The 22838-nt window shown below is 48.2% G+C and overlaps 11 protein-coding genes across 11 annotated transcripts; 6 read left to right on the forward strand and 5 right to left on the reverse strand.

The window, feature by feature from the left end:
- Positions 1 to 787: 787 nt before the first annotated feature.
- On the forward strand, positions 788 to 2210 carry BC939DRAFT_459192 (cytochrome c oxidase subunit VB-domain-containing protein). Its single transcript, XM_051556705.1, has 4 exons — positions 788 to 993; positions 1525 to 1749; positions 1866 to 1911; positions 2004 to 2210. Exons 1-4 carry the CDS (start codon positions 900 to 902, stop codon positions 2104 to 2106), a joined length of 468 nt encoding a protein of 155 aa, XP_051409610.1. The 5' UTR covers positions 788 to 899; the 3' UTR covers positions 2107 to 2210.
- A 260-nt stretch (positions 2211 to 2470) lies between these two features.
- BC939DRAFT_400063 (pseudouridine 5'-phosphate glycosidase) lies at positions 2471 to 4130 on the forward strand (the record flags this gene model as incomplete). Its single annotated transcript, XM_051552517.1, has 7 exons — positions 2471 to 2845; positions 2960 to 3071; positions 3175 to 3362; positions 3486 to 3531; positions 3617 to 3737; positions 3824 to 3909; positions 3991 to 4130. 7 exons carry the CDS (start codon positions 2471 to 2473, stop codon positions 4128 to 4130), a joined length of 1068 nt encoding a protein of 355 aa, XP_051409611.1.
- Positions 4131 to 4395: 265 nt separating this feature from the next.
- BC939DRAFT_247788 (uncharacterized protein) lies at positions 4396 to 5195 on the forward strand. Its single transcript, XM_051550974.1, has 2 exons — positions 4396 to 4763; positions 4872 to 5195. Exons 1-2 carry the CDS (start codon positions 4479 to 4481, stop codon positions 5004 to 5006), a joined length of 420 nt encoding a protein of 139 aa, XP_051409612.1. The 5' UTR covers positions 4396 to 4478; the 3' UTR covers positions 5007 to 5195.
- BC939DRAFT_247782 (uncharacterized protein) lies at positions 5181 to 6222 on the forward strand. Its single transcript, XM_051550973.1, has 2 exons — positions 5181 to 5845; positions 5948 to 6222. The coding sequence occupies exons 1-2, from the start codon at positions 5385 to 5387 to the stop codon at positions 6165 to 6167; spliced, it is 681 nt and encodes a 226-aa protein (XP_051409613.1). The 5' UTR covers positions 5181 to 5384; the 3' UTR covers positions 6168 to 6222.
- Positions 6222 to 9247, reverse strand: BC939DRAFT_247815 (uncharacterized protein). The gene is made up of 2 exons (XM_051550975.1): positions 9147 to 9247; positions 6222 to 9049 (listed from the first exon to the last, which is right to left on the reverse strand). The coding sequence occupies exon 2, from the start codon at positions 9013 to 9015 to the stop codon at positions 6277 to 6279; it is 2739 nt and encodes a 912-aa protein (XP_051409614.1). The 5' UTR covers positions 9016 to 9049; positions 9147 to 9247; the 3' UTR covers positions 6222 to 6276.
- A 286-nt stretch (positions 9248 to 9533) lies between these two features.
- On the reverse strand, positions 9534 to 11227 carry BC939DRAFT_459209 (uncharacterized protein). The gene is made up of 4 exons (XM_051556706.1): positions 11066 to 11227; positions 10368 to 10676; positions 9873 to 10282; positions 9534 to 9779 (listed from the first exon to the last, which is right to left on the reverse strand). Exons 1-4 carry the CDS (start codon positions 11066 to 11068, stop codon positions 9719 to 9721), a joined length of 783 nt encoding a protein of 260 aa, XP_051409615.1. The 5' UTR covers positions 11069 to 11227; the 3' UTR covers positions 9534 to 9718.
- Positions 11228 to 11380: 153 nt separating this feature from the next.
- Positions 11381 to 12889, forward strand: BC939DRAFT_494986 (prohibitin-2; the record flags this gene model as incomplete). Its single annotated transcript, XM_051559621.1, has 5 exons — positions 11381 to 11561; positions 11737 to 11898; positions 12077 to 12505; positions 12632 to 12767; positions 12868 to 12889. The coding sequence occupies exons 1-5, from the start codon at positions 11432 to 11434 to the stop codon at positions 12887 to 12889; spliced, it is 879 nt and encodes a 292-aa protein (XP_051409616.1). The 5' UTR covers positions 11381 to 11431.
- A 437-nt stretch (positions 12890 to 13326) lies between these two features.
- BC939DRAFT_479314 (uncharacterized protein) lies at positions 13327 to 14269 on the forward strand (the record flags this gene model as incomplete). The annotated part of the gene is made up of 2 exons (XM_051558839.1): positions 13327 to 13746; positions 14162 to 14269. 2 exons carry the CDS (start codon positions 13327 to 13329, stop codon positions 14267 to 14269), a joined length of 528 nt encoding a protein of 175 aa, XP_051409617.1.
- A 1526-nt stretch (positions 14270 to 15795) lies between these two features.
- BC939DRAFT_459213 (uncharacterized protein) lies at positions 15796 to 16236 on the reverse strand (the record flags this gene model as incomplete). Its single annotated transcript, XM_051556707.1, has 1 exon — positions 15796 to 16236. A coding segment is annotated over one exon (222 nt), but the record flags the coding sequence as incomplete, so codon positions are not given.
- A 1859-nt stretch (positions 16237 to 18095) lies between these two features.
- BC939DRAFT_248062 (uncharacterized protein) lies at positions 18096 to 20041 on the reverse strand. Its single transcript, XM_051550978.1, has one exon. It carries the CDS (start codon positions 20006 to 20008, stop codon positions 18266 to 18268), a length of 1743 nt encoding a protein of 580 aa, XP_051409619.1. The 5' UTR covers positions 20009 to 20041; the 3' UTR covers positions 18096 to 18265.
- A 48-nt stretch (positions 20042 to 20089) lies between these two features.
- BC939DRAFT_400048 (P-loop containing nucleoside triphosphate hydrolase protein) lies at positions 20090 to 22080 on the reverse strand (the record flags this gene model as incomplete). Its single annotated transcript, XM_051552516.1, has 7 exons — positions 20090 to 20298; positions 20403 to 20603; positions 20716 to 20870; positions 20967 to 21154; positions 21234 to 21377; positions 21498 to 21629; positions 21736 to 22080. Coding segments are annotated over 7 exons (1374 nt in total), but the record flags the coding sequence as incomplete, so codon positions are not given.
- Positions 22081 to 22838: the final 758 nt, after the last annotated feature.

Consider the following 22838-nt stretch of genomic DNA (forward strand, 5'->3'; position numbering starts at 1 on the left):
TACTCTTGAAAGGGGACATTTCGCCTTAACGCACGGAAAATAATAACGAAAAACTCATCGCTGATCTGAATGATATACATTGCTTTGAAATCCGTCTATTTTACACTCCTCATCCCGGAGACATACATCTCTGTAAGCAAACCACCTCTGCCTCATTTTTCTTGCTCAGCGCCTCTTGTTTCCAGGTCAGTCTCAACTGGTTTTTTCGCAGCCCACTTTTTAAAATTTTCATTCCTAGGTCATCTATCGGAATTGCACCAGTAGACTAATGAGTGAAATAGAACGTCGTTGTAGCTAATTTAAAAAGGAGCTGACCATATTCCGAGCTGGGCCTTTTATTCAGACCTTGGTGAACAAAAGGAGAAGTGCACTGGGAAAGAGGATCAGCAGCGATTGCAGGTCCAGTTTTTGGGGTTGTCCGAGGATACTACGAGTGATTTTGAACGACCGAGCGGTAAAGGTTCTCTCAGTGTCGGTTCTTGATAGGGTATGAGAGAGTCCTCTATTGAAGGGATGTCAATGGAGCGTGCTACATAGCGAAGACATGCATGATGGAGCGTTGGAGGCGTTCGAGATACCACAGCGCTTGCCAGAACATGGCTAATGCTATTCTTCAATGGGAAAAGGACTTTACGTGGTTCGACGCGCTGAACCTCAACTTGTCTGGAGGCAAGAGGCCCTCTGAAACGGTGCATAGCAATAACTTGTGAGTCTCCTCTCGTCTTTTGTCGTGCTTGGAAATAAATTAATTTATTCGCGATGACGGTTGTGAATCCGACTACCAACGCACATCCTTCCGCTCCGACGACCGGCTTGTGTGGACAATTATTCAACTAGGGAGGGCATCATCGATCCCTCTCCACCATCACCTTCCTTCCATACTCAACACCAGACACACCATGCTCGCCCTTCGCTCTCTTCGCGCTCCCTTGGCCCGTGCCTCCATCCGCACCGCTCCCGTCGCCCGCTTCTCTGCTCTGTCTGTCCGCCTCGGTGAGTAGATCCGAACTCGCTCGCTCCCTCCGTTCTGCCCGATTGAATCTGATCCAACCCAGACACACAACAGCATACAAACGCCCAACGGCATGTGTCTTGTCCAAGGACCATCAATTCGCTACGCTTCAAAGCGGCAACAGCTGGAATATGCATGCATACAGAATCATTATTTCAACGGGGACTCGACCAAGATCTCCAGAGTAACTTTAGCAGCAATCACCTGGGCAGCTCCGATAAAGCTGCTACTCATATCCCATCGTTTGCAATATGAATCCAGCCTGCAGGATCTCGGCAACTCAACCGTGGCAGTTGTTTCCGAGCAGTATCTCACGATAATGCACTATCTGTGGGGTTTATTCTCTATGAACACAACGATGGATGACATCGGAGAGACTTTCCGAGAGACGGGGTTTTTAAAAGAGTCATAAAGCAAGAAACCAGCCTGGCGCACTCTCTAGTCTCGACGACGCGTCTGCCTTTGTTAAGCATGTCCGTCTGACTCTTTAATTGCTATTATTTGTATATTAGGCGGTCACCATGAGGTCAAGGTGAACCAGGGCCCTGGAGCTGCCCCCGGAGCCGTCCCCACTGATTTGGATCAGTCGACTGGTCTGGAACGTGCTGAGCTTTTGGGAAAGATGCAGGGCAAGGACATTTTCGATCTCGCTCCCCTTGAGGTCACTGTCCGTGGCACCAAGACTAACCCCACCATCATTCGCTCTCGCGACCCTGTTCGTTACGTTGGATGCGCCGGTAATGTTGGGATGCTATTTTGTCCAGCTTAGTCGTGTTGTGTTCGCATGGGCGTAAATTTTTTGACTCACTTTCTCATCGCGGATACCTTCGTTTTCCGGTGCTGTCTAAAATAGGTGTTCCCGGTGAGACCCACGAGGTTAACTGGCTCGTTATTGACCAGTACGTATCAGACTCATGCCCGTTCTCAACACATTCGCGCGACCATGACTCTCACACTGTAAAATCTCTCAACTGTTTCTTATTTTCTACAGGACACACGAGTTCGACCGTTGCGACCAGTGCGGCAACGTCTACAAGTGGTCTGCCTATGAGCCCGATGAGAACTTCCCCGCCGAGAAAGGCCACCACCATTAAACGGAAGAGCAGGCTGTTGAACAACTATGGCGCATCGTAGAAAGAAAAAAAGAAACGTAGGACATGTTTTTTTGTTCCCAAATATCATTTATTTTATCAGTTGCTGTCGAAGATGATTTAGATGCGCGTTCAGAAACACTATGGCCCGTTGAATGAATGAACCTGAAATGTGTTACTGCAGGAGGATTGACTCTATACAGATTGGTGCGGTGTGTCGCGTTCTGGCACGCGACACACGCAATGCTGTGTAATGAAATATTGTGTACGTCCTTCTGTCTCTCCTTCTCTTTACGTCTCGCTTCAATCGAAATCAGTCATGTTGTGCATCGCTGCCTCAACTCTTCGCAAATCCATCGCCGACAACATGCATCCTCATGTCGCGAGGTTGGCAAGAACGCCGACCCTTTTGCTTCAGTCTTTACCGCGGGCACGTTCCCTTTCTACCCTGACCTCGCTCCGTTTCTCGGACGAGGTTCGTTTGGCCCTCGACGCGAAGAGGCCCCTTGTCGCCCTGGAGAGTACCATTATCTCCCATGGAATGCCCTACCCTCAGAACTACGAGACTGCGATCGAGGTTGAACAAGTAGTCCGAGACAATGGCGCTGTTCCCGCTACAATTGCTATCATTGACGGACAGATAAACATCGGACTCTCCCAGGATCAGATCCGTACTCTCTCCAAGTTGGGGAGAATGGCTGTCAAAGCCTCGAGACGCGACTTGGCGGTAGTTATGGCCAAGGTAAGGACCACTGGAGGGTGCAACGCATACGTGGGTTTGTTACTGAAATAGAGTGGGCATTGCAGGGGCAACTGACTGATTTACAATCGTGATTTGTGATCCAAATGTGTATAGAAGCAAACGGGAGCCACTACAGTCTCTGCCACTATGCTTCTTGCCCATCGCGCTGGGATTTCAGTCTTTGCTACAGGAGGCATTGGAGGCGTCCACCGAGGCTATGAGAACAGTACGTTTCCTTGTTTGACGGGTAGTGCTTACTTTTCCCTGCGCGAAGTATCGAAACTCGCTGACACTCACTTTGGCACTCATTTGAATGCGCTGATCAATAGCCATGGACGCCAGTGCCGATCTGACTGAGCTGGGTCGCACTCCTGTCGCCGTCGTTTGTGCGGGAGTGAAATCAATTTTGGACATTGGCAGAACGCTTGAGTTCCTAGAGACACAGGGTGTCACCGTGGCGACATTTGGCAGCACTCTAGATTTCCCTGCGTTCTTTACTCGTACCAGTGGCTTCAAAGTATGTACACATATCATACCCTGTTTACCGGCATTCAGTCAGCTTGGAGTGGTTTGGCAATATGCGGAAATGGCGCTTTGACTGGTCGTCTAATCTGTGACAAACCAACAATTATTTGTTTAGAGTATGTTGAACATCGAAACATCGAAGGAAGCAGCCGAAATAATTGGTATGTCAATATCGACTTTCGATCTATGCATGGGAAACTGTGGAAATACAGTACTTATGTTTGTGTTTGTGGCCGACAATATTAGCTGCGAACCATGCGATGGATCTTCAGAGTGGAATCGTCATCGGCGTACCTATTCCAGAGTCTGATGCTATGGATGATGCCTTGGTGGGCGAAGCTATCAACACAGCTATCAAAGAATCAAAGTGAGTGCGTTGAAAGTGAGGGTCTGCAGGCGATCTAGTAACCATAGCATCTGATTCTGACTACATTCAATGATTGCTGGGTATAGCGAGCAAAAGATCTTTGGCAAGGAGAGCACCCCATTCCTGCTTAAACGGGTCAATGAGCTTACAGGGGGAAACTCTCTCAAGTCCAGTAAGCATTACATACGGTGAGCAAATATCTTTTCTATGCATTAAAACATCTCTTGACCAATATACTATTTGTTGCATATAGATATTTCTCTGGTGAAGCAGAACGCCTCTATCGCTGCCAAGATTGCAAAGGATCTCTCTTCTCTGGTATGCGTCTGTTGGAGATACTATCAGTCTCTTTTTAATCAAGTATTATTTGGTCCGCTTACTCGATCCATTTGATTCCCCTTGGACTTGACTATAGAATGCGAACCCTGGCAGTCAAACTAGGTCTTACTCCACATCAGCCCGCCATATGAAGCACCACCACTCTGGTCAGGGCCCTGTAAGTTCATCATAATGGCGTTACCAAAGTCGAGTCAAGACTACTGAGAGACAATCCGCAGACAGAAAAAAAGGGCAAAGCCGCCAAGGCATGAATCGCGCTGCAAATAAACTACTACTGGAGAGAGGGCATTGTACATAATGCCATATAGTAACCGAATGTGGATATTCCCAGAAGCGAATTAGAATAGCCGTTCTATGACATTCATGCACACAATCCGATTTCTTCTTATGTTATTATAGATCATGGTCATTGGCGGAACTGTTGTCGATATTACCGCGACCGCTCATGACACTTCCTCGAAGCTGATGCTCAACAGCTCGTTTCCTGGCACAACTCGGATATCGTTGGGCGGTGTGGGGAGGAACGTGGCAGAGGCTGTTTCCAAGCTCAATGCGGACGGGTGTGTCTTTGTGTCCGCCGTCGGTGGAGAGAGACCAGAACAGAGTATCCTGAACATGGTTGCTGAGGCCGCCACAGGTGATCTCTTTGGTTCATGGCTCATCAGCGAGATCGGACGGAAAGGGATGGTAAGGAAACGTCGTTCGAAGCATTTCATGTACCTTGTGTTTCTGGTAGAAAGAGTACGGTGCGCTTTATTGAAGCAGACTGTCGTTCCACTCTTGGGGACTGGATAGCGAAACCTTGAGATTCATCAAATTTCAGGCGCCCGAACTGCCACGTACACTGCCCTCCATGATGCAGCAGGCAGTTTACTGTCGGCTGTTGCAGACATGGATGTCTCCGAGCTGCTTTCTCCTAGTAAGGTATAAACATTGGGCTGTAGGGGCCGCATCGAAATGCTACTCTCTCAAATGCTAGAGAGGCAGAAACAGCTTTAGCATAACGCTTCCTTTCTATACCTCAACAGGTGGAGGACGCGATTATCAAGCATAAGCCGAGTACGATATGTTTCGATGGCAATTTGTCAGTTGAATGTATACGTACTATTCTGAAAGTCAGCAAGGATTATGGTGTCAAGAGTAAGCAAGCAATGTCCTGTGGTCCACTCTATGCGTGTGTCCTGAACACGACGCTGCGCCCAGGTACGCATTATTAACATGCGTAAGCGCGTCAACCCCTAATTAACGACTATAGCATTCTTCGAACCCACATCCGTGGCCAAGTGTACCCGGCCCTTAGACGAATCAATGTTAGATGGCTTGCTGTACGATTCCTTGAGTTTTGCAAGCCCGAACGAGTACGAACTTCAAGAGATGGCTGACCGCGCCCGTCAGCTCATTAGAGATCATAAGGGCCAAGTACACTTGAGAGGTCTTAGGGACAGATCCGTCCAGGAAGATCTCCATGAGCCCAAGGGCGTGTTGACCAAATCCAACGAGAATTCAGCGTACAAAGGGCTCCTTTTGGATGCGTTCTCGGTATCACAATTTATTCCAATGCTGTTCATCAAATTGGGACCCAATGGTGTTCTGGTCTTTCAGAGGATAAGACCCCAATCGGCAGAGGGTCGAGATCAGGAAATCGAGAAGGAGATGGATGTGACCCTTGCTGATATTGAAGATTGGCAACAGGGAGGTCTTGTAAAATGGCAGCCCTTCCCGGCGCACAAGGTCGATAACATCAAGAGCGTCACTGGTGCGGGTGACAGGTATGTTGAATGCATGTTATGTGATGAACAGGGACTTGCAAAAATTCCTTGTGAGCGCATTCATTTATACCTCCTCTTGTATATCCGTGCCATTATTGGTAGTTTCGTCGCGTCCGTTGTTACAAGTCTGCATAACCTTGACAGAGCTTCAACAGTCCTATCCTCCTGCTCAGAGAGCACAATCCTTTGGCAGCACATGGATAGAATCATCGAGGATGGGCAGATCGCAGCGACGCTCACCATGCAAACCCACGAAACTGTCAGCTCAGCACTAGTACAGAGTCCTCAAGCAGAACGCATTCGTAGCGTAGCGAAAGAATAAGCCTGGAATGCATTACAATGCATTCGATGCCTCGTTTAAATAAACATGTATTTGTAACAAATCTTCATAGCTTTGCCTTCATAGAGCAGTTTCTGACGAATGGTACTGGCTATTGTGCCTGCATATCTGTTTGATGGTTACCGACTAAGGCCCTGTGGATGAATTTTTGTGGGCTTATAACAGCATCAGTGACCCGTGGGGATAGTTTGCTGTCAGTCCAAGAAAATCTCGTTAGATTTGAGTTGGCCGATGTATTTGAATATATAGTCGAGTCGCTTGAACTCGTCTTTGTCGACGAAGCAGATGACACAGAAAATGAGCGGGGCCGTCCTGACCCTGATCCTGGCACGGAGAGCATGGTCTGGTTGGATCGGAGTACACCGGGTGTAGAATAAGGCGACATGATATACCCTGAAGTGTCTCCAACACCCGAATTCGTCATCGTCAGCTCAGAAGCAGAGCGCGGCAGGTTCGGGTACAGATCACCATATGCCGTACGAAGCAGCTCATGTGCAGAGACGGTTTGTTCTTGCCTTTGTGACCTGAAGGAGGACTCATTAGAGTCAACTGGAGATGTGATCGAACGAGGGGAGGAGGCCTCTGAATCGGAAGAGCAGGAAGAAATGGACGACCTATCCGAGCCCCTAGGCAAAGGGACAATAGTGTTCAGGACCGATTTGAAACCCAAGGAAGATCTTCGCCGGTAGGAGGGCAGGTTCGGCGAAGAGAACGAAGTCCGGAAGGTGCCATGTGGGAGTGTCATGGGCGTAGAGGAGACAGTCGGGGAAAACATGGCGTCTGTGAGCGAGGTTGGTTCCTGTGGCCTCATAGAAAAAGAGTCGGTCGCCCCATTACCGGGCGAACGGTTCCTAGTCTTGGCAGCAAAAGACCGACGACGAACCGACTTCAAGTGCTCATCCATGCTTTGTTCTGCAGCCTCTGCTTCAGCTGGTGTCTGAGGATAGAGGTTTCCTAGGGGACCAGGGCCGAAGAAACTAGACATTGAACGGTAGCTCCTTGGAGTTTCTGAGGCATCCATAGACCCCAGCAGAGGCGAGCCGTGTACAGAAGGCGCTGCAGATCCTGCCACGGAGGAGGGCATCGTGCTGGTACCGCAGCTCAGGCTATTGAAGGCAGCGATGTGGCCCATTGAAACTGTGCGCGTACCGCCACCACTGTTGAGGGCTTTGATCGTGTGTGCACCCATGTATCCCATCTCACGGCGCGAAAGAGGCGTCGTAGGTGTTGAGACATTAGGTGAAAAGAGTCTATTGCCATTCAAGCGGCTAAGTGAAGCGGCCGAGGTTGAGGGGATCATGGGGGTACCACGGCAACTGTGGATGTCGTTAATGCTGCCGCTTCTGGATCGGGGCATACGGAAGATCTTGGCATGGTCGCGCAACCTGTCGTGGCTGCTGAGAGTCCTTGTGCTATGACCGCTAATACTCTGGTTGCAGCTACTGGAGACGCTATTGCTGCGCCCTCTCTGCTGTGCGCTATTTGGTGCGGTGCCGATATCCCTGTCATAGTTGAGGTCGTGAATATCATGAATACTGGCGCTTTTCGGGTGGAGTCTATTGAGGCTACCATGACCGGAGTTAACATATTTGGAGGGTAGATTGCTAGTACTAGAACTGGCGGTGGGCTGATCGAGGCTTGTGTTACTGGGGTTGAAGCTTCTGTTGTCGCTAGTTCCGTTTTCTGTGTCCTCTGTCGTGGGGAGAAGCTTGTCGAAGCCTTCCATAAAACTCTTTGTGCAGATATCAATCCCCAATCCAAGAGAGTTGATGCTGGCTGAGTCCACAGGATCATTGGCGGCTTCTGTAACAGGTCGGCGTTGAGAGTCCTGGGACGACTGTAGCTGAGCTTGCGATGGCGCGCCTTGTTGTACTTGTTGCGGGGGAAGATGTTCCTGAATCTGGTGCTGACAATGTCGGTTCTGCTCGGTTGGGTGCTGCCTTTGGGATGGAGTCATAGCTACACTAACTTCCGCAATGCCGGTTCCGACACCTATGTAAGCCTCCTTCATATCGCCATCGCTACGGCTTTCATCGGGCATAGAGATCATGATCTCACTGCGTTGTCCCTCCTCTGTAGTCTGTGCCTCCACGCGTTCATCCTGTCTGACCTTGTAGATGCATTTATATGACCACCAACCGAGCCAGACCACCCAATTCAATGCTGCCAGATACATCGTCACCACCGCGGCCTTGGTCGTGGAGCAGAATTGGCGATACTCTTCAGGTACTGTCGTACAACTGTCAGAATTCCGAATTTTGTATCCCTGCCAGACTGCAGCCAAAATACAAAGACCCATCAGTGCGCCCTGGATCCCTAAGCGATGTCGAGGCGTAACCATAAACACAGACATGAGCACTGCCCAGGATGCGTGCGCCGGCGGTGATTTCTCCCTAGTATTTTCTCCATCCAGGCGGTTCCTGACCTGCTCAATGCCACCAGGGGTTCGGGTCCACCATGCCAAAATCATGTATATGGCAGTTACCACGAACGAAACACCCGAGACCAAAAACAGAAATACTGCCGACAGCGTCGGGTGACCATGGGTGGACTGAAATTGTAGAGTATAGACGATGGAGCCGAATGCGTAAACGCTCAAAAAGGCGACAGCCCCGTGGGCTGCCAGGTCGACACTGCGACATACACGTGTCGATACATAGACCGGGTCAGTCTGATCTGTGTCCTGATCAAGTAGGCTGGCGCGATACGACTGATGCTGTTGCTGATGCTGTTGCGGATGGTGCTGTGAGCGATGGAGTGCAGATGGTGGAAGACCTGGAAGAGGCCGGTTCAGGTATGAGGACGGTCGTGTGGAGTTTCCAAAGGACATCGACAAAGACCTCTAATTATTATAGTTATTGGTGCTGGTTGAGGATGGTCATCCGAATGCTAGACTTAGTGTTTGAGCGTGTCTGGGAGGTTACACAAAATAAATGGAGTGCATGCTGTCGGGGTACTCACCGGTATTAATGGGGAGGGCTACGTGTTGTTGACGACTAAACAGGAAGAGGAAGGGATAGGATCGATAGGATAATGCAAAAAGAAGGATCAAGTTAGTGAATATGTGTGTGAGACGTGGATGGACTTGCAGCAGGTTGAAAAAGTGCAAGTGCCATGAAGTGGAAAAGAGGGTCTAGAAGAGAAAGAAAGAGGCGCACTCATGCATGTTGGCCGTTTTCTGTCGCTCCTCGCTCGGGATCAAGCTACGCTGGCATCAACCTGAGCACTGCCATATGGTCTACTAAGCTGGAGGGATAAGATAGGAAGAGAGGGTAAGGAAAAGGTATGTGAGCGCAGGCAAGGATGCCACAGTATGAGTAAGAATGGATTTATATCATTTGCATTCTGGCTAGACCTTTTTGTAAAGCGGCAGTCTGATATGCATATTCTACTCTCCACCACCCTTATTGTACTCAAAAAATTCATGTCTTTTGAAGCGCGCAGGCACCAATTGGAATAGTATTGCGGTTTAATAAAAAGCATGCAAAAAATAGAGAGCTGGTCCTAGAAATTGTTCTTTCGTTCAAAGTCCTTTACTGTGGGGGCCTGAAACCGGGAGGTGGGGGACGGAAACCTGGTGGGGGACCTTGGAATCTATAGTTACGAAAAAGGGCTATTGTTAAGAGCCGGAACCATGAAATCAACAAGATAACATGCATCTGCAAAGAACAAAGTAACGGCACGTACCCTGGAGGAGGGGGGCCAGGGGCAAAGCCTGGAGGGAATCCTGGTGGGGGTGCACCTGGGGGCATCCCAGGACGTGGGCGAAATCCTGGAGGAGCAACACTACCTGGTTGACCCATGGGTCTAAACCCTGGAGGTGGGGCCATGCCTAGAGGCATGCCGGGAGGTGGGACCATGCCGGGTGCAGGGCGGAACCCTATTGGAGGCATGCCAGGCGGAGGAATAGCTCCTGGAGGAGGCATGCCGCGGCCATACGACATCGGGGGCGCGGCAGCGGCAGGGCCACGAGGCAACATCATTCCTGGCGCAGGTCCACCAACGCCACGAACGGGTCCTGTCAATCCGGGAGCCGCGCCAGGCACAACAGGCATACCACGGCCAGCAGGTGCTGCCATACCTGCTCCTGCAGATAGCTACACAAGATTATAATGTTAGATCGACATGGGGAGACGGATCGACATATAAAACAGTTCTAAGGCCAGTCATATTTTCGTATACCTGTGAGATGCGCGCCTTTTGGTCTTCAGTGCTTGGTGGAGGGGGCCCGTCAACACTTAGACTTACAATGATCTCACCACGAAGGATGATCAAGCCCAATGTCCTCTTTTCCTCGCGCTCAGGCTGTCCCGAAGCAGTTTTACCGCCTGTCTTAGATTTCACCCTTCGAAACTCCTCGCAGTCTGCCAGAACCAAGTTCATGTGCTTATCGAAGGCCAGCATCTGACCCGTCAATACGCGAGAGTCCGACAATGTGATCCTTAACCTGAAGTTGATCAGGTTCATCATTTTTGAATTTTTTGAGATCCTCTAATACGTATCAGATCCGTAATAAATAATGTCGTTAACATGCTATCCAATACGTAAAGCGATATTCCTGGGTCAATCGACTATTCCATGTTGTATTGCTGCTTAGTGAAATCGTAATATTTCTCCCAAGTAATTGTATGCATTCCAATGTTAATGCTGCTGCTCGTTGAACGCGCTCAAGTTGAATAGAGTATGAGCTTCACAGGTGTGCTGTCTCTCTTTGAAGAGAGGGTAAAATCCCTGCTCTTCCTTGAATGCACCGGTACCGATGCCGCCCTATTCAGCTCCACTAATCCATGACCGTGTTCCTGAGGGTTGCATCCTGCTCGACTGTAATGTTTGTCTGATGCGTCCTTATGTTATAGATATCGCTTGTTTCTGGACCATACCATCTTGGACGCGAGTATATACGATGTATCGCAGCGCGCACGGTCAGTCGGATGTCAAAGTCGAGGGACCGGATCAGTAATAGAACGGAGCAAGCGAGAAAGGGCGGATGCAGGTTCAGCTGTCTCGTGATGCAGAGGAGGTTTGAAAACGAAGATGTAGTGTTGCCCCCTACCCACGCGAACGTTCTCTCTTGGAAGGCAATACTCCAGCGCTAAGCGTGGCTTGTCTTAATGTGACGCGGATAAACAAACCCAGACGGGTGGGGTGGTACACCGAAAAGGAAATTCAAAGAAAGCGATCTCCATTTCCGCTCTCGTTTCCTTTGCTCCTCTTCACCTCCTACATTACACACACACATAGCAGCTATGGCACAGGCATTCAATAAGCTCGGCGGTATCTTCCCCAAGGGTGGCGGCAAGGGTGCTGTCGGCGGCCTCGGCGCCCTGATCGCTCTCGGTGCTGTCGGCTACGGAGTCAATACAGCCCTCTTCAACGGTAAATATCTTGCCACCACTATTCCGGACTCGGCCAAACTGGACTCAACTCTACGCAACTATGCTTAACAAGTAGCACCACACTACGCTGCGCGGCAAGGGATTTGTTCCGGAGGGGCTTGTCAATTGAGGCAACAATTCTAACCTACATTGCTTTTCTGATCTGCTGGTTATAGTTGATGGTGGTCACCGCGCTGTCAAGTACTCTCGTGTCTTTGGTGTCCAGAAGGAGGTCTACAATGAAGGAACCCATTTTGTCATTCCTTGGTTTGAGACCCCTATCATCTACGATGTTCGTGCCAAGCCCAGGAACGTTGCATCCTTGACCGGAACCAAGGGTATGTACAGAAATGCAGGATCATCGGAACTGAGGAGCTGCCATGCCCGAAAGCGAAGTCGGGTTTTAGGCCGACGAATATCTCTAGATGCAAAAATCTCGGGATTCAGGATGTTTTCAACGAGCAGGGGTGACATTAGATACTAACTGTTGTGCTCTGTCTTCCTTGTGTTATTTAGATCTGCAGATGGTCAACATTACCGTCCGTGTTTTGTCCAGACCTCGTGTGAACGACTTGGCTGAGATTTATCGCACCTTGGGACAGGATTACGATGAGCGTGTTCTGCCTTCGATCATTAATGAGGTTTCCAAGTCGGTTGTCGCCCAATTTAACGCTTCTCAGCTCATCACTCAACGTGACCGTGTCTCTCGTTTGGTCCGTGAGAATTTGATCAAGCGCGCAGCTCGCTTCAACATTGTCCTCGATGATGTCTCTATCGTCCATATGGCCTTCTCGCCAGAGTTTACTCAGGCTGTTGAGGCCAAGCAGATTGCCCAACAAGAGGCTCAGCGTGCTGCATTCGTTGTCGACCGCGCCATTCAGGAGAAACAGTCGATCATTGTCAAGGCTGAGGGAGAGGCCCGTTCTGCCGAACTTATCGGTGAAGGTACGAATCGGACCATCATTCTTTGGTGGTTTTTTTTTTTTTTTTTTTTAGTGTGCCTCTTTTCTATTTGGTATTTTATGAAGCAGCACCATTAATATCTACTATGGTATCTCATCCTCACTATAGCCATCAAGAATCAGCCTGGTTTCATCCAGCTGAGGAAGATTGAAGTCGCTCGCGAGATTGCTTCTATCATCTCTCACTCTTCTAACCGTGTCATGCTCGACGCTGATACTTTGTTGTTGAACGTCAACGAACAAAAGTAAGATACCGCGCTATTACCGCAATACTGTCTTCTGTTCATGGGGTCAAGGGCGATTCTGACAGTACCTTATATTTTTATCTGTTCTGAAACGTTATAGGAAGGAGGAAGCCAAGAAGTAAACGAAGCTTGTGGGGACGAGTCGAGGGAGGAGCATATAACACCGAGCTGTTTTTTAGAACCGCATTAAACGCTGTGAAATTGTACATTTATCATGATGTTCGATGACCACCGTCCTTATGAATCTTGAAAAACGGAACCACGACATAAGCGAGCCTGGAACCAACTGCTTTGGGCGCAAACAATCAGGCTGCAGCCTGCAGCATGTCATCCAGAATGCCGCGGGAATCTTGTCATATTGACCCTTCTGACTAAAGGATGGTCTATTTGGGCGCAGCATGTTCGTTCATATTTGAACCGGACAATGAGGGTCCAAACAGGGAGTAGTGACGACTATCTTTTCAAGAGAATTGTTTGTTGAAAACGGTTGAGTTTGAGAGAGCATGTAGGCTTGGCAGGCTAGTTCGTCTTTTGCTGTCTAGACCTTGGACCTCATGAAATGGACAGTGCCACCATGGTCGGCAGTTCAGGATCAGAAAAGGAGGGCGAAGAGCGCAAGTCGCCGCGAACCAGGCCATCATTTTCACCTTTTGTTCCAACTGAGCCAGAACCCGAAAGGACTCAATCATGGCACAACGACATCTGCACCTGCGACGCTTCAGGACGGGACCAAGACATCCCGTCGGCGCACAACGTATTCGCAGTTGACGCGGCCCTTGTAGAAGGTACCGCAGCATTTACTCGCAGTGCCGAAATCAGCCAACAGCTCGTCCTTCTGTTTTGCGCCATCCACCCAACAATCACTCTTCATGATGCATCCGATACCTTGTTCCCGACTTCAGCGGAAACCACCAATACGATGCCTTCACTGGCCTCAACAGCGTCCCCTTCGCCCCAAAGGTTGCCCTTGCAACACCGGGTAAGTGTCGCAGGAAGCCGTAGTATTCGACTAAGCGGACATTAGCGAGCCACTGGCGGTGCCGTTTCGGGAAGGCAACAATCATTCGACAGTTCCAGTCATCCTCTTTTAGGCCCTGTGTATTCTCCAGCCAGTCCTGCGTAGTCTGATTCAAGTCACTCGCATTCGGCACAGGGTCTAGGTCGTCCTGGTTCATGAAGTGTCGACATGCAAGAGTGCGTAGTCGGTCGACTATGGAGGGCTTTGCACGACCGGGTCCTCCGTTGCGCATATTGGATACAGTAACAGTGCCCCGAGCCCATAACGCCTAGAAAAGCAGCGGCGGCGATGGTAGCCTCGGCAGCCGAGATTGCAGAACTCGAGAGACGGGTGCAGTACTTACATACTTACATGAATTCGATTTCATCTAACACAGTATGTAAAGGAGGCGGGCGATTCCTGCATGGCTCCCGGCATCGTTGGTCGTAGCGATCTCGATGACGATCGATCTTCTATCTTTTATCCAGCTCGTCATGAGGAATGAATGACATGATATTTAAAGAGACTTGGGTTGCTTATTGGTACATCAAACCATACTCATACCTTTTACTATAGTATTAAAGAAAAGAATAGGTACTCGGTGGTAATAAAACTATGATAACGCATTGTTCGTGTTCTTGCAATGGAGCTCCTTTATTGCGAATATATGAGAATGTTGCACAAGCGTTAAGACCAACGTGTTACCATTGAAGTTGTGCACCGCACGGGCCAGATATACGCGTCGATCACTATGTCCCTTTAATGCAGTGTGAGCACCAAGTGCAAGGCCATTATGCTGCTGACAAAGGTTTTTCTTGCTATTGCACATATTCATCGTTTGGTTCAATCCTCACTCTTTATTTCGTTTTCACATTGACTTTTGCTGATTCAAAGGTGTCTAAGGTGTGGGGTTCGAAGCGAGATATACAAAGGAAAGTGGATTGGCTTGCCATCAGTCAGTCTTACTTGGGAAAGTGAAGACTGTGCAGGGTACACCGCGGGCAGGTTGCAAGCCATGGTACCCCAGAAAAAAACCCACAAGGGAAAAAAAAGTTCGGCTTTTGTTGACCTTCTTATTTTTTTTCCTGATCGTTGTTGCTGTTGCTGTTGTTGTTGCTGTTGTTGTTGCTGTTGTTGTTGCTGTTGTTGTTGCTGCTGCTGTTCCTGTTCCTGATGGTTTTTTTTTTTTTTTTTTTCTTTTCATTTTTTTGTTGTTGTTCCTGTTCGTTTTTTTTTTGTTCTTTTTTTTGTCCCTGCTCCTGATAGTTTTTTTGTTGTTCCTGTTCCTGATTTTTTTTTCTTTTTTTTTTTGTTGTTGTTCCTGTTCGTTTTCTTTTTCTTTTTCTTTTTCTTTTTCTTTTTCTTTTTCTTTTTCTTTTTCTTTTTCTTTTTCTTTTTCTTTTTCTTTTTTTTTTTCTTTTTCTTTTTCTTTTTCTTTTTCTTTTTCTTTTTCTTTTTTTTTTTCTTTTTTTTTTTCTTTTTCTTTCTTTTTTTCCTGTTCCTGTTCGTTTTATTATTTTTATTTTTTTGTTCCTGTTCCTGCTCGTTTTCTTTTTGTCCCTGTTCTTGTTCCCGATCGTTTTCTTTTTGTCCCTGTTCCTGTTCCTGATCGTTTTCTTTTTTTTTAGCTTTTCGCATTCAACCGATAAAAAGTGTACGAGAGTGCGTGAGTATGTGTACGTGAGTTTGTGTGCAACTGTGAATGTGTGCGCAAAGTGAAGGTCGGTGTACGGAATGATTTCGTGTGACGAGTGAACTGTGATATGAAAGATGGAAGGTGCAGAGCGGAGAGATGTAAGAGCGGGGAGATGAAAAGGCGGAGAGGGGAGGTAGGTCTTTATTTGTGTCACTTACTTTCTTGGTGGTCCGTTCGCTTGCCGCCATGGATGCGCCCTAGATACATTGATGTGCAAGAGAAAGAAGAAGAAAAGGCAAAGCAAAAAAAAAAAAAAAAAGCAAAAAGCAAAAGAAAGAAAGAACCAAAAATGAAGTAAAAGAAAGTAAAAAGAAACAAAAAAACGAAAGAAAAGCCCTCCGAATATCAGACAGTCTTTGTATTCATTGGCGATCTAGAGATGCCTTGAAAAATAGAGCTGTTCATCATGTCAAGGAAGGAAAGCAGCTCCATAAGTATAGACAAAACGCGTCTTGGCTGGCCCCCAAGTGCTGGTCAGATAGCCTGTACTCAATAGTGTCTCGAAGGAGGCTATATGCCAGAGCCGATCATCATGTGTATAAAAGAAGGCAAACAGCAACACAAAGATCCCATCAGCCAAGGAAACAGCTCTAAAGGGAGACAATGCGCAAAGAAAAAACCACAGAAACGTGGAAAAAGAGAGGCTCAACCCCATTAGCCAACACCCAAAGCTGTCCCCCGGAGCTCTCTCTTTTTTTTTTTACTTCAGTCGTTGGATCAGACCACATATGGAAGGTCATCATGTCCAATAGAAACGTGGAGCCCTCGTCCCAAAAGAATGCAATCCGTCAACCACTTCCCACTCTCTAGGGCTCGAACCGCTCATTCTTGTTTATTGGAATCCACCAAAAAAGTAAATAGAAAATAGAAAAATAGAAGCAAAAGCGAAAAAAAAAAAAAAAAAAAAAAAAAAAGAGCAAAAGCAAAAGCAAAAGTATCAACAGAACAGAAAAAGAAAGGGCCAGAGAAAAAGGGCGGCAAATGGTCACAAGCGTGTTTTTACCAAATATGGTGGGCAACTGGAAGACAAACTCGTATTTTCATTTACCTCGAGATCCCATTCGCAGTAGGGGAACGCCTGGGTATCAACCGACTGGCACAGGTCTGCAGCCCTTGAATGGTTGTCTCTTAGAAGAGGAGGCCGGGCACCTAGCGATAGCGAGAGAAACAAATAGAGAAAGAGGAGGATAAGGAGCAGGAGAAGGAGAAGGAGAAGGAGAAGGAGATATATATATATATATATATACAAGAAGTGCAGAGGAACAAGGCTGAGGCGGACAAAAATGGGAGAGAGTAATGAGGAAGAAGGGCAAGAGACAGCAGAAGTGAAGGACTGAGAGTGAAAGTGGGAGTAGCTGAAGTAGGGTAAATGTGGAGAAGAAGGAGGGAAAAGAGCTTACCTTGAAGACCGGGTGAGAGAAGAGAAGAGAAAGAAGAGAAGGGGGAAAAGAGGAGGGCTTCATATCCCCACCTCGATAGACATTCCTTCCTCGACAAACGGTAAACGTCATCGCTGCTATCTGCAGTGGGGAGAGAATGTCTTCGGGCAGCCTCCTATCGGTATAGTCTCTTTGGGTCTTTCATTTGAAAGAAAAAGAGATAGTGGGCGATAGACAGCACGGAGACAGTGGACAGAGACAAGCAAGGAGATAATGATGGCAAAATAAATCTGGCCGGTGACCTATCGGGACATGAAATATACTTTGGCGGTAAGATAGCCTGGTCTTGGCAGCAAAGGAGCAAAGAGAGAGAGTGAGTGAGTGAGAGAGGATGAGAGAAAGAAGGGGAGAAAGAAAAAGAGAAGGAGAGGAAGAGAGGTCTACTTTGATGAGCATGCAAGCATGGAAAAGATAGAAAGCAATAGACAGAAAAGACATGGCAAAGGTAGTGCCACCATAAGAGTGTCTTTTGTGAGTGCAGTCAGCACGTCTATCGAAGCAGCCAATGATGTAATGATGTACCTGGGAGTGTGGGAGGGATAAAGACACAGGAACAAGCAGCAAGGAAAGAGAACGATGATCATATGGGTCACATACAGCGATATTATTCTTTCGCGGCACTATGCGAGCATACAATAGTCATTAAAGACAATACACCGCGAGTATGTTGGACTCGGACCAAATTGTCTATTCTAGTACAACCACTGCTGGCTGCATCCTTTCCAGCTTTTTTCGTATTTCATCAAGTGCTCACATATGGCTGAGCCGCATTTATCCCCTCCTAAAGAAAATCAACCTGCTACAGACAACACCACCTAGTCGACACACGTCGTAGCTGCGGATAGCAGCACTGGAAGTGGCAGAAAGGGCTGTCAGCAATGACACACGCGTCTCTCTCCAAGGATTGTCCGTGTTTATGCGCATACTCCACAGCACTTCATTTTTTCCCTATTAGTATAACCCCACACGAGACATCTGCAGTTGTGGTAAAAATGGGCGCAGTCCACAATTTCGAAGAAATCTGAACCCAAACCTTGTTTTAGATGCCGTTGAAGCTTACGACCTTCAGAAGGATAAGAGAAGGGGGATGATGCCGCTGACGACAGAAATTGCTGTCGCCGGTTTGTTCCTGCCTTCAAGACAAAGAAGAGTGGGCACAATACCGACACATCCACAAAGTTTCCTTTGCGCTGTCACGTCCTTAAGAGCTACATCCTCTCCCTCAATCTCCTTGTTTATCTCAGGACCATGAAATTTCTCACTTCAACCAAATGGACAAGACACGGCTAAAAGAACCTTTTTGTTTCCTATTTGTTGTCAAACATGCTGCGATACGGGCTAGAAAACATAATTTCGCGCTCTCCCACTACTCTCGCTTCTTGACGCGCCTGATCCTGTCCACACGTTCCTCCCACCGCTCTCCAGCACCATGATTCAGCCTCACGATGATATTTGTCGCCTGCCCCCTCGTCAATCGCTTATACCTCCCAGTATCAAACCCCAGCTGTCTCAATCTCTGCAGTTGCGCCTCGGTCGCTGTCAAGTATCGCTCACTCACCTCCCTCTGAACACTTCCTAGAGATCCCTCGTCCACATTTTCTGTAATCCACCGACTCGCTCCACGCAGACACCCCTCCAACGTATCCGACGTGATCATCGTATCCGTTTCAGTATATCCTGCATCGCCTGCGTGTACGGTCAACTCACTCTCCCGTACCCTACTCGCTGTTCTGCTGTCGTAGTCCTCATCAGCTCCTGTCAAAGCTGCTCGAATCAAAGCTCTAATCCATCCCAAAAACGATTCTTCCTCTCCATCGTCTTCGCCCTCAGGCACGAGCTTCTCAAACCGAAAATGACCATCAATATTCGACTGTTGGACCCTGAACTTGACAAACCCACATGGGAGCAAGTACTCTCCATCCCCATTATTCACCCAAACCAATGGGGTCACCTTTCGTGCGTCAGGTGGGATACCACTGCCGTCGCCAATGAGCCGATATGGGTTCTCGTAATCACCGTATAGATATGCACGGAGGGCATGTCCTAACGCGGTTGCGCGACCGGTACCATCATTTACAGGGGGTGGTATGAAAGCTGGTCCATTCGATTCGTTGTGATCCTCCTCGGCGAGAGCCTGTAGTCGCCCCTGCTCATGGAGCCCACCTGCGAGTGCGAGTGCCCTGAGCGCTGCCTCATGGCCATCCCAGGACAATGGACCAGTCGGAGCTTGAAGCCCCATAGGGTGCGATGGTGGAGCAAACGCACCGTCCGGTGGTTGCGACATGGATGCGGCCTTGATACCCTGGGAGATGGTCAAATGAGGGACACGGTTAGAGGTCGCGAGGTTCTCTTTCCTGGCAGAGAGGAAAGCTGGTTGGAGGACAGGGCCGGCATGCGACTGTTCTCTGTACAGCTCAGTTCGTGGTTCCAGACGGGGGTCAGATCTGGAGGCAGAAGCGGGTGTGGCTGGCTCAGCTGGATTGTGAGAAATATCTTTTCGCTGATGGTCAGCATAAACGCGTCCCTGGCTTCCGTGCACTCCAGCCTCTAGATCGTGAATGGGCTTAGAGTGAGAAGTGGGAGTGGATGACGCGGATTTCACTTTCTGTAAATCAAAATCTCTTGATAAGCGGGCATTATCAGTGTCCTGCTGCTTTCCGTTCATCGCACTGCTTGAGTCCCAGTGGGCTGCTGAACGTGAGGTCAAAGCCGAAGTTACAGGCCCCTGGTTCTTGGAAAAGAAATCCTCAGGTAAGATGGCAGTGTCGTTCTTCTTTTGCTTTCGATCCACTGAAACACTCGGCCCCTGTGTTGCACTGAGTTGAGCCTCAGAGCCAAGAGTTGGGGGCTTCATGTCCTCGCTAGTGAGATTGTTTGGTGGGTTGACAGAGTCGACTTTTTGATAATCCTTAACGATGGCCCCATCAAAGACCCTTCCCAAGAAGCGAGGGGTGGCAACTGCAGTGTCTTCATGATCCACAATAATGTCCTCCGCTTTGTTCGAATTCCCCTTCGTAGGAAAAGAGGCCCCATAATCTGGCATTTCGATAATGGGATCGGCTTCAATCTTCCTGGATCTGTCAAAATCTTTCATGTCTTTTTCATCCATCGCTTCTATCACAAGATATAATGATGTGAGTCCACAACCCAGTCGACCCAATGCGCGTACGCACGCTACATGACATTCAAAAGACCTACTGCTTAACCCAGTTTTTGGATCCAGCCCCAGTAAAGTGGGTATCGTTCCGACGATTTCGCCTTTGATATTATCCACAAAATCCAGGACGAGACAATCCTCCTTGCCTTCATAGAGGCGCATTCCGCGACCCAGCATCTGCATCAAAAGAACTTCTGATTTCGTAGGCTTCGCCATAAGAATGCAATCGATCGGGGGAATATCTAATCACTCGTCGTCATCCAAGTTTACCGAGTCTTTGTTAGATTCAGATACAGACAAGACATCACTAAGAGCCTTACTAAAGTCGAATGTTGTCGCTCGGTACCTATTCCTTCGGTCAAGATGGCACAGTTGACGATGATCGGAAGTCTGCGCTCTTTAAACGCTTTCAAAAGTTCACTACGACCGATATCGCTAGTCTTCCCTGTTATCACTTCCGCATGACAACCGTGCTTGCGAAAGGTCTTGGTGAGTGCTACTGCGTGAGCTACATCAGCAGAGAACACGACGGCTGACTGTCGCCCAGCTAGTTCAGGAAACACGCAAAAAGTATATAATATAAATGCATTTATACCCTAGGCGGAGTGCACACACGCTGGATGATGGTTTGCCTTGGTTTCAAAGGGTTATCAATATACCACAATACTGCTTGTAAGCACGCACCACAGCCTCGTTCCGGCTGGGTGTATTGACCGCCTTGAAGAGATCCTTTTGGATGAAATCATCCTTCTCTGTCCTTACGTTTTGAAGATCGACGCCCGTCTCAATTGACTCTACGCGAGCAGGACACAGCCTATATACAAACGCGTCCATCGTTGAATGCCGTTAATCATACAAGGCCTGAAATAAAAACGACCAGTGGACCATCAGGTTATTTCAGTCAGCTTACCATGCATTGTCGATCATATATTTCAGTGGCCTGTGGTAGGAGATATGGTCAAACGCACCACCGAGCTTCACTCCATCATGTCGCCTCAGAGTAGCCGAGAACCCAACCAAGAAAATCTCCGTTTCCTTTTTGTCCACCCCAAAGTGCTCAAAGATATGTGTGTAGGTCTTTGTGACAGCGTGGTGCGCCTATTAGTCGATCATAGATTTTTTTAGCTCCATGTTGAATTGAGAGAAGACGGCTGCCTAACGCCAGAATCGTGCCTACCTCGTCCACGACAATGCACTTGAAATCTTTAGGGTCATACGCTGAAAGCCGTGGGGAGCTTGATCGTCCCAAGGTCTGTACGCTAGCCACAATGATATCAGCAGTGAGATCCGCAGGGCGCCCTGCTTGTTCGATGCTGACCCTCTTACAAGAACAGAAGGATCGAAAGAGAGAACAAGCATTTTCCTATTTTAGTAGGATAATCGGATATTTCTTCATTGCTGTTTATTCACTCTTGCAGACATGGAGCAAAACTTGACCTACCAACCTGTCGCTATGCTTGGATATGTATTCGAAGGTTTGGTACAATAGTTCTTGACGCTCATTCAGGACCAAGACTTTGTTACCGCCATTCTTTCGTGGAGGGACTCGTTTCATCAGATGTGTGAAGATGACCTGACAGGCGAAAACAGCGCAATTAAAAAAAAAAAAAAAAAAAGTAAGAATACAGTAAGATGTAAGCTCCAACTTTTTTTTTAATCATAACTCAAGCAGTCATTACTGTCTTGCCGGTGCCAACAGGTAGAGAAACGACTTGTCTCATAATACCTATCCGTAGCTTTGAAAGGCATTTGTCCACACAGTCCCGCTGATAGTCTCGAAGCACGACCGCATTTGGTCTTGTACCAGACGCGCCGTCCACCAGTACGAATCCCCTCGAGTCCTCCAGGTTTACCGTTCCTGAGCTCTGAAAGGAACGGGGCGGATTGGTGGTCAAAAGTCTAGCAACCCCTACTACTGGCAAATACCTTGCTTGTTGCCCTCGTCCATGATATATTCTTTCCAAGCCGACAAGATCACGAAGATGCGCGCCTCTGCCGCCAGCGAATCGCTGCAGACACAACATCGGCCCACACAAAAAAAAAAAGGAAATCCTTATGAACAAGTTACTCTTGTAAATACGTTGCTCCCAACCCGGAAGAGCATATGGATGTACGAGCGAACCCGAATTCGATGTAAGGATGCAGTAGTTTAAGAAGATATCAGGAAATGGGTTGTGCGAAGCAGAATCCTTAACGGAGCGTGCGTGGCCTTTGCAACGAAACGTTGATATCCTTCCTTTTGATGGCCCATCGTCATGAACTGATATCAACCCAACCTGATCCTTGAATAAGGTGATCGATCTCATTTGTGTCTCCCTTATACTTGCCCAAAGTTGATACTTCAAGAACATCGGGTTGTTTACGCTACAAAATGATTGTAAAAGAGCGTTTGAGTCCAAGGGACAATGGGCTAATGGAAAATAAAAGAAAGAAAAAAAACTTACGGCTGCCCAAAGAAAAAAAGACTTCTGTCCTGCTCGCCCTCAGATCCACTTTGTGAATGTACTCCAAGCAGCTTCAAGCGACTCCAAGGACAGTGGCAGCACGTTCGATAGCAATGACATCAGCAACAACGCCCTCACTCCCACCATTACCACCTCTCGCTGTTTCCACAACTTGCGCAACTCGCACAAGTCTCGTGCCTCTAATCGCATTTCAGTCGCATTCTCACGTCGTAGCGCATCCGATGTACTTGTACAGCCAACTCTCGGGATCAGAGGCTTCATCCCGTTTGCAGAGAAATATCCGTTGTAAGATCGGAAGGGTTAGGTGAAGAAATCAA

Source organism: Gamsiella multidivaricata (assembly GCF_025024155.1).
Source record: "Gamsiella multidivaricata strain RSA 2152 chromosome Unknown BC939scaffold_57, whole genome shotgun sequence".
Lineage (NCBI taxonomy): Eukaryota > Fungi > Mortierellomycota > Mortierellomycetes > Mortierellales > Mortierellaceae > Gamsiella > Gamsiella multidivaricata.